Here is a 14,432-nt window from a genome sequence, read left to right as displayed (position 1 = left end):
GTGAATTTCCTGGAATTTCCTGGGAAATTTGAGGGTATTACTCAGGATTTTGTGGAATTTTAGGTGAATTTTGTGGGATTTTGGGGCATTTCGGGTGAATTTCCCATGATTTTTTGGGATTTCCTGATTTTTTTGGGATTTCCTACAATTTTCTGGTAATTTCCCCACGATTTTTTTGGAATTTCCCACGATTTTTGGGGAATTTCCCACGAATTTTTTGGGATTTCCCCACGATTTTTTTGAATTTCCCACGATTTTTTGGGATTTCCACACGATTTTTTGGGATTTTCCCACGATTTTTTTGGGATTTCCCCACGATTTTTTGGGATTTCCCACAATTTTTTGGATTTCCCACGATTTTTTGGGAATTTCCCACAATTTTTTTGGGATTTCCCCCACGATTTTTTTGGAATTTCCCACGATTTTTGGGGAATTTCCCACGATTTTTTGGGATTTCCCACGATTTTTTGGGAATTTCCCACGATTTTTTTGGAATTTCCCACGATTTTTTGGGGATTTCCCACGATTTTTTTGGATTTCCCGCGATTTTTTGGGATTTTCCCGCCTTTTCTGGTAATTTTCCCGCCATTTCCTCTTCCCCGCCGCCATTTTGCCCACAACCTCTTCCGGTAGGCGTGGCCTCCCTTAGCCCCGCCCACACCCAGAACCCGGAAGTTCCGCCGGAAGTGAGCGCGCCTCGCTTTCCCATCAGCCCCCGCGGCCGCCAGGCCCAGGCGCCCCAACCCGGAAGCGCCGGAAAATTCCCTAAAAATTCCCAAATTTTTCCCCTCAAAAATTCGGGAATTCGCCCCAAAATCCCCTCGGGGGGACCCCCCGGAGCGGCCATGACGCTTTTCCACTTCGGGAATTGCTTCGCCCTGGCGTATTTCCCCTATTTCATCACCTACAAGTGCAGCGGCCTGTGAGGAACTGGGACAAACTGGGACAAACTGGGACAGACTGGGACAAACTGGGAGGGACTGGGAGGGACTGGGAGGGGGTTGGGGGAGGCTGGGAAAGGGTTAAAGGGAGGTTTGGGGTGGCTGGTTGATACTGGGAGGGGTTTTGGGGGGTTACTGGTTTGTACTGGTTTATACTGGGAGGGTTTTGGGGCCTGACTGGTTTGTACTGGTTTATACTGGTTTGTACTGGTGGCAGGTCCGAGTACAGCGCGTTCTGGCGCTGCGTCCAGGCCGGAGCCACCTACGTACTGGTGCAACTGGGAAAGGTGGGGGAGGGGACTGGGGGTTACTGGTTTATACTGGGAGGGACTGGGAACGGCTAAAACCAAACTGGGAACCCCCAAAATTGAACTGGGATGAACTGGGAGGGGCTGGGAAAGGGTTAAAGGGGGGGTTGGGGTTACTGGTTTGTACTGGGAGGGAACTGGGACGGAACTGGGAGGCCCAAAAATTGAACTGGTTTATACTGGGAGAGGGTTTGGGGTTACTGGTTTATACTGGGAGGAGACTGGGAACCCCCAAAATTGAACTGGGAGGGACTGGGAGGGGGTTAAGGGGGGGTTACTGGTTTATACTGGTCTGTACTGGTCCATACTGGTTTGTACTGGTCTCTAACTGGTTTGTACTGGTTTGTACTGGTTTGTACTGGTGTGACCGGAGCCCCTCCCCCCCCCAGATGCTTTTTTTGGCCACTTTTTTCCCCACCTGGGAGGGACCCACGGGCGGCTTCGACCTGCTGGGGGTGAGTGACCCGAAATCGGCCAAAATTCACCCAAAAATGGCCCAAAAATCACCTAAAAACTGCCCAAAAATGGCCCAAAACTCATCTAAAAACCACCAAAAAATTGCCAAAAAATTCACCCCAAAATCGGCCAAAATTCACCCCAAAAATGGCCAAAATTCACCCAAAAATGGCCTAAAAGTGGCCCAAAAATCATCAAAAATTGGCCCAAAAATTCACCCCAAAATGGCCCAAAACTCACCTAAAAAACATCAAAAATTGGCCCAAAAATTCACCCAAAAAATGGCCAAAATTCACCCCAAAAATGGCCAAAATTGGCCCAAAAACGGCCCAAAACTCACCTGAAAAACATCAAAAATTGGCCCAAAAATTCACCCAAAAAATGGACAAAATTCACCCAAAATTCACCCAAAAATGGCCCAAAATTCACCTAAAAATCACCAAAAATTGGCCCAAAAATTCACCCAAAAAATGGCCAAAATTCACCCAAAAAATGGCCCCAAAATTCACCCAAAAATGGCCCAAAATTCACCCAAAAATGGCCCAAAATTCGCCTAAAAATCATCAAAAATTGGCCCAAAAATTCACCCCAAAAATGGCCAAAATTCACCGAAAAATTGCCCCAAAATTCGCTTAAAAATGGCCCCAAAATTCAGCCAAAAATGGCCCCAAAATTCACCCAAAAAATGGCCAAAATTCACCTAAAAATGGCCCCAAAATTAATCCAAAAATGGCCCCAAAATTCACCCAAAAAATGTCCAAAAATTCACCCAAAAATGGCCCCAAAATTCACCCCAAAATGGCCCAAAACTCACCTAAAAACCATCAAAAATCGGTCCAAAAATTCACCAAAAAAATGGGCAAAATTCACCCAAAAATGGCCCAAAAGTCACCTAAAAAACATCAAAAATTCACCCAAAAATGGCCCAAAAATTCACCCAAAAATTGTCCCAAAATTCACCCAAAAAATGGCCAAAATTCACCCAAAAATGGCCCCAAAATTAATCCAAAAATTGCCCCAAAATTCACCCAAAAATGGCCCAAAACTCACCTAAAAACCATCAAAAATGGGCCCAAAAATTCACCCAAAAAATGGTCAAAATTCACCCAAAAATGGCCCAAAATTTGCCTAAAAAACATCAAAAATTCGCCCAAAAATTCACCCAAAAAATGGCCAAAATTCACCCAAAAATGGCCCCAAAATTCACTCCAAAAATGGCCCAAAATTCGCCTAAAAAACATCAAAAATGGGCCCAAAAATTCACCCCAAAAATGGCCAAAATTCACCCAAAAACGGCCCAAAATTCGCCTAAAAATCATCAAAAATTCACCCAAAAATTCACTCCAAAAATGGCCCAAAATTCACCTAAAAAACATCAAAAATTCGCCCAAAAATTCACCCCAAAAATGGCCAAAATTCACCCAAAAATGGCCCAAAATTCGCCTAAAAATCATCAAAAAATGGCTCAAAAATTCACCCAAAAATGGCCCAAAACTCACCTGAAAATCATCAAAAATTGGCCCAAAAATTCACCCCAAAGTGGCCAAAATTCACCCCAAAAATGGCCCAAAACTCACCTAAAAATCGTCAAAAAATTGCCCAAAAATTTGCGCAAAAAATGGCCAAAATTCACCCGAAAATGGCCCAAAATTCGCCCAAAAAACATCAAAAATTCACCCAAAAATTCACCCAAAAAATGGCCAAAATTCACCCAAAAATGGCCCAAAAGTGGCCCAAAAATCACCAGAAATTGGCCCAAAAATTCACCCAAAAAATGGCCCAAAATTCACCCAAAAATGGCCAAAATTCACCCAAAAATGGCCCAAAATTTGCCTAAAAAACATCAAAAATTGGCCCAAAAATTCACCCAAAAAATGGCCAAAATTCACCCAAAAAAGGCCCAAAATTCACCCAAAAATGGCCCAAAACTCACCTAAAAATCACCAAAAATTGGCCCCAAAATTCACCAAAAAAATGGCCAAAATTCACCCCAAAATTCACCCAAAAATGGCCCAAAACTCACCTAAAAACCATCAAAAATTGGCCCAAAATTCACCCAAAAAATGGCCAAAATTCACCCAAAAATGCCCCCAAAATTCAGCTAAAAAATGTCCAAAAAGTTTCACCCAAAAATGGCCCCAAAATTTGCCCAAAAATTCACCCAAAAATGGCCCCAAAAATTCACCCAAAATCAGCCAAAAATGACCTTAAAATGGTCCAAAAATTAAATTAAAAATTCACCCAAAAATCCCCCTAAATCCCCCTAAAATTCCCTTTTTTTCACCAAATTTTTCTCCAAATCCCCCAAAATCCCAAATTTTTTCCTGAAATTCCCAAAGTTCCCCCGAGTCCCCCGGAAAATCCCCCCAAAATTCCCAAAAAAAATCCCCCAAAATCCCCATTTTTCTCCTTAAAATCCCCATTTTTTACCCGTTTTTCCTCATTTTTTCCCCAAATTTCCCCAATTTTTTCCCCAAAATTCTCTAAAATTCCCAAATTTTTGCCTTTTTCAGGAATTCCTCCGTTCCACATTTTTTTTCCCCAAAAACCCCCACAAAATCCCCATTTTCCTCCCTAAAATCCCCATTTTTTGCCCGTTTTCCCCCATTTTTTTGCCCGTTTTTACCCGTTTTTTCCCCAAATTTTCCCATATTTTTTCCTAAAATTCTCTAAAATTCCCAAATTTTTGCCTTTTTTAGGAATTCCTCCATTGCACATTTTTTTCTCCATAGAAAAACCCCCAAAATCCCAATTTTCCTCCGTAAAAATTCCATTTTTTAGCCGTTTTTCCCCGTTTTTGACCGTTTTTCCTCATTTTTTCCCCAATTTTTCCCGTTTTTTTTCCTAAAATTCTCTAAAATTCCCAAATTTTGTGTTTTTCCCAGGAATTCCTGCGTGTCACAGTTTGTTCCCAAAAAACCCTCCAAAATCCCCATTTTCCTCCCTAAAAACCCCATTTTTTACCCATTTTTCCCTGTTTTTTGCCCGTTTTTCCTCATTTTCCCCCAAATTTTCCCAGATTTTTTCCTCAAATTCCCAAATTTTGGTTTTTCCAGGATTTCCTGTGTGCCACGTTTTTTTTTCCCAAAAAAACCCCAAAATCCCCATTTTCCTCCATAAAATCCCCATTTTTTGTCCGTTTTTTCCCCTTTTTTTCCCGTTTTTCCTTGTTTTTTCCCCAAATTTCCCCAAATTTTTCCTAAAATTCCCAAATTTCTGTTTTTTTTAGGAATTCCTGCGTGCCACGGTGGACGTGGCGGATCTGGGGGGGCTGCAGCTGGCGCTGGGCCGGGGTCGCAGTGTCCCCAAATCCCCCAAAAATCCCCCAAAAATCCCCCCAAAATTCCCGTTTTTTCCCAATATTTTTCCCAAAAATCCCCCAAATTCCCAAAATTTTTTCTGAAATTTCCAAGATTTCCCAAAATTTCCCCAAATTTCCAAAAAAATCCGTTTAAAATCCCCCCAAAAATCCCCATGGTTTTTTTGCCCGTTTTTTGCCGGTTTTTCGCCCGTTTTTTGCCCGTTTTCCCCCGTTTTTCCCCAAATTTTCCCGAATTTTTTTCCTAAAATTCCCAAATTTTGGCTTTTTCAGGAATTCCTGTGTTCCACATTTTTTCCCCAACCCCCCCCCAAAATCCCCATTTTCCTCTGTAAAATCCCCATTTTTTGCCCGTTTTTCCCCGTTTTTTGACCGTTTTTCCTCGTTTTTTCCCCAATTTTTCCCATTTTTTTTTCCTAAAATTCTCTAAAATTCCCAAATTTCCGTTTTCCCAGGAATTCCTGCGTGCCACGGTGGACGTGGCGGATCTGGGGGGGCTGCAGCTGGCGCTGGGCCGGGGCGGGGGTCGGGGGGAGCTGCGGATCCTCGTGGCCGCCCTGGGCTGGGCCAGCGCCGAACTCCTGACCGCCAGGTGGGAATTTGGGGGAAATTCGGGGATTTTTGGGCAATTTGGGTGAAATTTGGGGATTTTCGGGATTTTTGGGGGAAATTTGGGGGATTTTTTTTTGGTTTTTATTGGGATTTTTGGGCGTTTCTCGGCGATTTTTTGCCTATTTTTTTAGGATTAGTTGGGAGCTTCGGGATTTATTTGGGAATTTTGGTGCTTATTTGGGAATTTTGGGGAATTTTGGGTAATTTTGGGGAAGATTCGGGGATTTTTGGGAATTTTAGGGGGTTTTGCGGGATTTTTTTTTGATTTTATTGGGATTTTTGGGCGTTTCTCGGCGATTTCTTTGTTATTTTTTGGGATTTGTTGAGAGTTTTGGTATATATTTCAGAATTTTGGGAATTATTTGGGAATTTTGGGATTTATTCGGGAATTTTGGGGGGAATTTTGGATAATTTTGGACAAAATTCGAGGATTTTGGGGATTTTAGGGGGTTTTGGGATAAATTTGGGGGATTTTATTGGGATTTTTGGGTGATTTTTTGCCTATTTTTTGGGATTTGTTAGGAGTTTCAAGATTTATTTGGGAATTTTGGGATTTAGTTGGGAATTTTGGGGGGAATTTTGGGTAATTTTGGGGAAAATTTGGGGATTTTTGGGAATTTTGGGGGATTTTTTTGGGATTTTATTGGGATTTTATTGGGATTTTTGGGCATTTCTCGGTGATTTTTTACCTATTTTTTGGGATTTGTTGAGGGTTTTGGTGTTTATTAGGGAATTTTGGGAAATTTTTTGGAATTTTGGGCAAAATTCGGGGATTTTTGGGAATTTTAGGGGGTTTTGGGATAAATTTGGGGGATTTTATTGGGATTTTATTGGGATTTTTGTGCCTTTCTCGGCGATTTTTTGCCTATTTTTTTGGGATTTGTTGAGAGCTTCGGGATTTATTTGGGAATTTTGGGATTTATTTGGGAATTTTGGGGGTAATTTTGGGGAAAATTCGGGCAAAATTCGGGGATTTTTGGGAATTTTAGGGGGTTTTGGGACAAATTTGGGGGATTTTTTATTTTATTTTATTGGGGTTTCTGGGCGATTTTTTTGCCTATTTTTTGGGATTTGTTGGGAGCTTTGGGATTTATTTGGGAATTTTGGGAATTTTTTGGGAAGTTTGGGGAAAATTCGGGAATTTTGGGTGAAATTCGGGGATTTTTGGGAATTTTAGGGGGTTTTGGGATAAATTTGGGGGATTTTATTTGGATTTTATTGTGATTTTTGGGCGTTTCTGGGCGATTTTTTAGGGGTTTTTTTTGGGATTTGTTGGGAGCTTTGGGATTTATTTGGGAATTTTGGGGGGAATTTTGGATAATTTTGGGCAAAATTCGGGGATTTTCGGGAATTTTGGGGGGTTTTGGGACAAATTTGGGGGATTTTTTATTTTATTTTATTGGGGTTTCTGGGCGATTTTTTTGCCTATTTTTTGGGATTTGTTGGGAGCTTCGGGATTTATTTGGGAATTTTGGGAATTATTTGGGCATTTTGGGATTCATATGGGAGTTTTGGATAATTTTGGGCAAAATTCGAGGATTTTGGGGATTTTTGGGGGGTTTTGGGATAAATTTGGGGGATTTTTTTGGATTTTATTGGGGTTTCTGGGCGATTTTTTGCCTATTTTGGGGGATTTGTTGAGAGTTTCAAGATTTATTTAGGAATTTTGGGATTTATTTGGGGATTTTGGGCAATTTTGGGCGAAATTCGGGGATTTTCGGGAATTTTGGGGGAAATTTGGGGGATTTTTTTTTTATTTTATTGGGATTTTTGGGCGATTTTTTGCCTATTTTTTGGGATTTGTTGGGAGCTTTGGGATTTATTTGGGAATTTTGGGATTTATTTGGGAATTTTGGGGGAAATTCGGGAATTTTGGGGGTTTATTGGATGTTTTGGGAGGTTTAGGGTGGGTTTGGGAAGGAAAAATGGGGATTTTGGGGATTTTTATTGGGATTTTTTGGGGGGATTTATTGGGATTTTTTGGGGTTTTTTTTTTGGCATTTTTGGGGGGTTTTAGGGAATATTTGTGAGTTTTAAGAGGATTTGGAGGGAAATTCGGGAATTTTGAGGAAATTTGGGTATTTTCGGGGACTTTTTGAGCTATTTTGGGGGATTTGGGGAATTTCTGGGGATTTGTTGGGAATTTTGGGAGAAATTCAGGAATTTTTTTGGGGAAATTCTGGAATTTTGGGGGAAATTTGGAATTTCTGGGGTGAATTTTTGGGGGAAAATTTGGTAATTTTGGGGAGAAACTGGGGTGAATTTGGGTTAAATTTTGGGGATTTTGGGGGTGAATATTTTGTGAATTTTTGGGAATTTTTGGGATGGAATTTTGGGAATTTCGGGACTCTGACCCCGCCCCTCACCTGCCCAGGTGCGTTTTGGGGGGGGATTTTGGGGTGAATTTTGGGATGAATTTGGGTTAAATTTTGGAGATTTTGGGGTGAATTTTTGGGAGTTTTTGGATTTTTTGGGATTTTGGGAATTTTTGGGATGGAATTTTGGGAATTTTGGGAATCTGACCCTCCCCTCACCTGCCCAGGTGCGTTTAGGGCGGAGATTTTGGGGTGAATTTTGGGATGAATTTGGGTTAAATTTTGGGGATTTTGGGGGTGAATATTTTGGTAATTTTGGGATTTTTTGGGGATTTTGGGAATTTTTGGATTTTTGGGGATTTTGGGAATTTTTGGGATGGAATTTTGGGAATCTGACCCCGCCCCTCACCTGCCCAGGTGCGTTTGGGGGGGGATTTTGGGGTGAATTTTTGGCATTTTTGGGGTGAATTCGGGTTAAATTTTGGGGATTTTGGGGGTGAATATTTTTGGAATTTTTGGATTTTTGGGAATTTGTGGGATGAAATTTTGGGAATTTTGGGAATTTTGGGACTCTGACCCCGCCCCTCACCTGCCCAGGTGCGTTTGGGGGGGGATTTTGGGGTGAATTATTGGCACTTTTGGGGTGAATTTGGGTTAAATTGTGGAGATTTTGGGGTGAATTTTTTGGGATTTTGGGAATTTTGGGGATTTTTGGGATGGAATTTTGGGAATTTTGGGAATCTGACCCCGCCCCTCACCTGCCCAGGTGTGTTTTGGGGGGGGATTTTGGGGTGAATTTGGGTTAAATTTTGGGGATTTTGGGGGTGAATTTTTTGGGAATTTTTGGATTTTTGGGAATTTTGGGAATTTTTGGGATGGAATTTTGGGAATTTTGGGAATTTTGGGAATCTGACCCCGCCCCTCACCTGCCCAGGTGTGTCCCGCTCTGGGTGGGGGCGCGGGGGGTGGAGTTCGACTGGCGGCACCTCCAGATGGGGCTGGACTCCAACATCAGCCTGGTGAGACTGGGACAGACTGGTTTGTACTGGTTTATACTGGGAGGGCACTGGGAGGGGATTGGGGGTCACTGGTTTATACTGGGACGGGATTTGGGGTCACTGGTTTATACTGGGAGGGCACTGGGAGGGGATTTGGGGTCACTGGTTTGTACTGGGAGGGGATTTGGGGTTACTGGTTTATACTGGGAGGGGATTTGGGGTCACTGGTTTATACTGGGAGGGGATTTGGGGTCACTGGTTTATACTGGGAGGGGATTTGGGGTCACTGGTTTATACTGGGAGGGGATTTGGGGGTCACTGGTTTATACTGGGAGGGACTGGGAGGGGATTTGGGGTCACTGGTTTATACTGGTTTATACTGGTTTATACTGGGAGGGGATTTGGGGTCACTGGTTTATACTGGGACAAACTGGGAGGGGGTTTGGGGGTCACTGGTTTATACTGGGAGGGGATTGGGGGTCACTGGTTTGTACTGGGAGGGGATTTGGGGTCACTGGTTTATACTGGGAGGGGATTGGGGGTCACTGGTTTGTACTGGTTTATACTGGGAGGGCACTGGGAGGGCACTGGGAGGGCACTGGGACGGGATTTGGGGTCACTGGTTTATACTGGGAGGGGATTTGGGGTCACTGGTTTATACTGGGAGGGGATTTGGGGTTACTGGTTTGTACTGGGAGGGGATTTGGGGTCACTGGTTTGTACTGGTTTATACTGGGAGGGCACTGGGAGGGCACTGGGACGGGATTTGGGGTCACTGGTTTATACTGGTTTATACTGGGAGGGGATTGGGGGTCACTGGTTTATACTGGGAGGGGATTGGGGGTCACTGGTTTATACTGGGAGGGGATTGGGGGTCACTGGTTTATACTGGGAGGGGTTTGGGGGTCACTGGTTTATACTGGGAGGGGATTTGGGGTCACTGGTTTATACTGGGAGGGGATTGGGGGTCACTGGTTTATACTGGGAGGGGATTGGGGGTCACTGGTTTATACTGGTTTATAGTGGGATGCAATTTGGGGTCACTGGTTTATACTGGGAGGGGATTTGGGGTCACTGGTTTATACTGGGAGGGACTGGGAGCACTGGTTTATACTGGTTCTAACTGGTTTATACTGGTTTTTACTGGTTTGATGGGTTTGTGCAGGTTTCTAAGGGGTTATACTGGTTTAAACTGGTCCATACTGGTTTATACTGGTCTATACTGGTTCTAACTGGTTTATACTGGTTTTTACTGGTCCAGGTGCGCACAGTGGCGGCGGTGGGTTACTGGTTTATACTGGTTTATACTGGTTTATACTGGTTTGATGGGTTTGTGCAGGTTTCTATGGGGTTATACTGGTCCATACTGGTCCGTACTGGTCTGTACTGGTTTATACTGGTTCTAACTGGTTTATACTGGTTTATACTGGTCCAGGTGCGCACGGTGGCCGCGTTGGGTTACTGGTTTATACTGGTTTATACTGGTTTTATGGGTTTTTACTGGTTTCTTTGAGGTTATACTGGTTTCTATGGGCTTATACTGGTCCATACTGGTCTATACTGGTTCTAACTGGTTTATACTGGTTTTTACTGGTCCAGGTGCGCACGGTGGCGGCAGTGGGTTACTGGTTTATACTGGTTTATACTGGTTTTATGGGTTTGTGCAGGTTTCTATGGGGTTATACTGGTTTAAACTGGTCCATACTGGTCCATACTGGTTTATACTGGTTCTAACTGGTTTATACTGGTTCTAACTGGTCCAGGTGCGCACGGTGGCGGCGGTGGGTTACTGGTTTGTACTGGTTTATACTGGTTTTATGGGTTTTTACTGGTTTCTTTGAGGTTATACTGGTTTCTATGGGCTTATACTGGTCCATACTGGTCTATACTGGTTCTAACTGGTTTATACTGGTTTGTACTGGTCCAGGTGCGCACGGTGGCGGCGGTGGGTTACTGGTTTATACTGGTTTATACTGGTTTTATGGGTTTGTGCAGGTTTCTATGGGGTTATACTGATTTCTATGGGGTTATACTGGTCCATACTGGTCTATACTGGTTCTAACTGGTTTATACTGGTTTATACTGGTCCAGATGTGCACGGTGGCAGCAGTGGGTTACTGGTTTATACTGGTTTATACTGGTTTGATGGGTTTGTGCAGGTTTCTATGGGGTTATACTGGTTTAAACTGGTCCATACTGGTCTATACTGGTTTATACTGGTTTATACTGGTTCTAACTGGTTTATACTGGTTTTTACTGGTGCAGGTGCGCACGGTGGCGGCGGCCGCCCTCCTCTGGGCCTCGGGGCGCCACGACCTCCCCCCCCCCTTCGGCTGCCCCTGGGGGGGCTCCTGGCGGCTGCGGCCTACGAGGGCTTCCTGATTGGGTAATTAGCTCATTAATTAGCGCTAATTAGCGTTAATTAGTGGTGATTAGCGACGGGGGAAGGCTAATTAAGGGATTAATTATTTAATGATCGGGACTATGAGGGGTTCCTGATTGGGTAATGGTGGGGGAGGGGCCTACAAGAGCTTCCTGATTGGGTAATTAACTCATTAATTAATGCTAATTAATGGGTTCATTAGTCACGGAGAGGGGTTGCTGATGGGGTAATTAGTTAATGGGTTAATTAATGGTGGGGGAGGGGTTTCTAAAGGGGTAATTAGTTAATTAATGATGGGGAGGAGTTCCTGGTTAGGTAATTAATTAACTAGTTGATGAATGGGTTAATTAATGGTTTTAATCCCCCCAAAATTCCAAAAAAAACCCCCAAAATCCCCATTTTCCTCCTTAAAATCCCCATTTTTTACCCGTTTTTCCCCATTTTTCCTCATTTTTCCCCCAAATTTTTTCCTAAAATTCCCAAATTTTGGTTTTTTTCCGGAATTCCTGCGTGCCGTGGTTTTTTCCCAAAAAATTTCCCCAAAATCCCCATTTTCCTCCATAAAATCCCCATTTTTTGCCCGTTTTTCCCCGTTTTTTGCCCGTTTTTCCTCGTTTTTCCCCCAAATTTTTTCCTAAAATTCCCAAATTTTGTTTTTTTTCAGGAATTCCTGATTGCCACAGTTTTTTCCCCAAAAACTCCCCAAAATCCCCATTTTCCTCCCTAAAATCCCCATTCTTGGCCCTTTTTTGCCCGTTTTTCCTCCTTTTTCACCCAATTTTTCCCGAATTTTTTTCCCAAAATTCCCAAATTTTGTTTTTTTTCCGGAATTCCTTTGTGCCGCGTTTTTTCCCCAAAAAACCCCCCAAAATCCCCATTTTCCTCCCTAAAATCCCCATTTTTTGCCCGTTTTTCCCCAAATTTTTTTCCTAAAATTCCCGAACTGGGGGGGGGGGGTGGGACATCCAGGTGAGGGCGTGGCTCAGGTGAGCTGAGGCCACGCCCCTTTGTCTCCTCCCGCAGGTGGGCGGGGCAGGCGCTGGGGCTCGGCCCCTGGGGGGCGCTGGGGCTGCGGGCGCTGGGCGCCGCCGCGCTGGGGCTGGGGGCGCTGCGGCTGCTGGTGCCCCTCCTGCCGCCCCCCTGAGGCACCTGGGCGCACCTGGGCACACCTGGGCACACCTGGGCACACCTGGAGCACACCTGGGCACACCTGGAGCACACCTGGGCACACCTGGGCACACCTGGGCACACCTGGAGGAGTCACCTGTGCGGTTCTGGGGGTGCCAGGTGTGCCCACACTCCTCCTTGGCACACCTGGGCACACCTGGATACACCTGGGCACTCCTGGAGCACACCTGGATAAAGATGGATACACCTGGAGGACTCACCTGTGCGGTTCTGGGGGTGCCAGGTGTGCCCGTGCCCCTCCTGCCGCCCCCCTGAGGCACCTGGGCACACCTGGACACACCTGGGTGCACCTGGGCACACCTGGATAAATATGGATACACCTGGATAAAGATGGACACACCTGGAGGAGTCACCTGTGCCATTATGGGGGTGCCAGGTGTGCCCGTGCCCCTCCTGCCGCCCCCCTGAGGCACCTGGGCGCACCTGAGCACACCTGGGCACACCTGGACACACCTGGGCACACCTGGGCACACCTGGAGCACACCTGGGCACACCTGGGCACACCTGGATACACCTGGATAAAGATGGATACACCTGGAGGAGTCACCTGTGCCATTATGGGGGTGCCAGGTGTGCCCGTGCCCCTCCTGACGCCCCCCTGAGTGCACCTGGGCACACCTGGGCACACCTGGAGCACACCTGGAGCACACCTGGGCACACCTGGATACACCTGGATAAAGATGGAAACACCTGGAGGGGTCACCTGTGCCATTATTGGGGTGCCAGGTGTGCCCATGTCCCTCATGGGCACACCTGGACACACCTGGGCACACCTGGGCACACCTGGATAAAGATGGATACACCTGGAGGAGTCACCTGTGTCATTATTGGGGTGCCAGGTGTGCCCGTGACCCTCCTGGGCACACCTGGGCACAGCTGGGCGCACCTGGAGCACACCTGAGCACACCTGAGCACACCTGGATACACCTGGAGGAGTCACCTGTGCCATTATTGGGGTGCCAGTTGTGCCCATGCCCCTCCTGCCGCCCCCCTGAGGCACCTGGGCACACCTGGGCGCACCTGGGCGCACCTGGGCACACCTGGGCACACCTGGGCACACCTGGATAAAGATGGACACACCTGGAGGAGTCACCTGTGCCATTATGGGGGTGCCAGGTGTGCCCACACTCCTCCTGGGCACACCTGGACACACCTGGAGGAGTCACCTGTGTGGTTCTGGGGGTGCCAGGCGTGCCCGTGCCCCTCCTGGGCACACCTGGGCACACCTGGAGCACACCTGGAGCACACCTGGATAAAGATGGATGAACATGGACACACCTGGAGGGGTCACCTGTGCCATTATTGGGGTGCCAGGTGTGCCCATGTCCATCCTGCCACCCCCCTGAGGCACCTGGACACACCTGGGCACACCTGGATACACCTGGATGAAGATGGATACACCTGGATACACCTGGAGGAGTCACCTGTGCCGTTATTGGGGTGCCAGGTGTGCCCACACTCCTCCTGGGCACACCTGGATACACCTGGATACACCTGGAGCACAGCTGGGCACACCTGGGCACACCTGGAGCACACCTGGGCACACCTGGAGCACACCTGGATACATCTGGACACACCTGGATAAAGATGGATGAACATGGATACACCTGGAGGAGTCACCTGTGCCGTTATTGGGGTGCCAGGTGTGCCCACGCCCCTCCTGGGCACACCTGGGCACACCTGGGCACACCTGGATACACCTGGGGGGCACAGGAATCGAGTCCAGGTGTGCGGGGGAGGGGCTCAGGTGGGTCCCAGGTGTGCCCGCAGCCCCTCCCCCACCCTGAGCAATAAACACACCTGGACACACCTGCCCGACTCACCTGTGCCTTTATTTCTTAATAAAATTTTCAACTCGCGATTTCGCCCCAAAATTCCCAATTTTCCACCCAAATCTTCCCATCTACACCTC

At 46.1% G+C, this 14,432-nt stretch overlaps 1 protein-coding gene and 1 long non-coding RNA gene across 5 annotated transcripts; one reads left to right on the top strand and one right to left on the bottom strand.

The window, feature by feature from the left end:
- The first annotated feature begins 680 nt into the window (after positions 1-680).
- On the top strand, positions 681-12,512 carry TMEM147 (transmembrane protein 147). Its single transcript, XM_072920740.1, is given in 8 exon segments — positions 681-922; positions 1,159-1,228; positions 1,639-1,704; positions 5,480-5,616; positions 8,886-8,970; positions 11,215-11,272; positions 11,275-11,335; positions 12,356-12,512. Coding segments are annotated over 8 exon segments (675 nt in total). The 5' UTR covers positions 681-845; the 3' UTR covers positions 12,477-12,512.
- LOC121468608 (uncharacterized) lies at positions 12,365-13,896 on the bottom strand. 4 transcript variants are annotated; one of them, XR_012052466.1, is made up of 7 exons: positions 13,799-13,896; positions 13,541-13,746; positions 13,438-13,500; positions 13,284-13,323; positions 12,861-12,943; positions 12,688-12,800; positions 12,365-12,511 (listed from the first exon to the last, which is right to left on the bottom strand). It is a non-coding gene; the product is annotated as an uncharacterized lncRNA (long non-coding RNA). The 4 variants fall into 4 exon arrangements; XR_012052467.1 differs by lacking the exons at positions 13,284-13,323; positions 13,438-13,500; positions 13,541-13,746; positions 13,799-13,896 and adding an exon at positions 12,543-12,563 and having other exon boundaries at positions 12,365-12,501; positions 12,861-13,117; XR_012052465.1 differs by lacking the exons at positions 13,284-13,323; positions 13,438-13,500; positions 13,541-13,746; positions 13,799-13,896 and having other exon boundaries at positions 12,861-13,117.
- Between the last annotated feature and the right edge of the window lie 536 nt (positions 13,897-14,432).

The sequence above is a fragment of the Taeniopygia guttata genome, chromosome 33 (genome assembly GCF_048771995.1).
Source record: "Taeniopygia guttata chromosome 33, bTaeGut7.mat, whole genome shotgun sequence".
Taxonomy (NCBI): domain Eukaryota; kingdom Metazoa; phylum Chordata; class Aves; order Passeriformes; family Estrildidae; genus Taeniopygia; species Taeniopygia guttata.
Note: the sequence above shows the minus strand (reverse complement) of the source record. Positions and strands in the feature narration are given on the sequence as shown.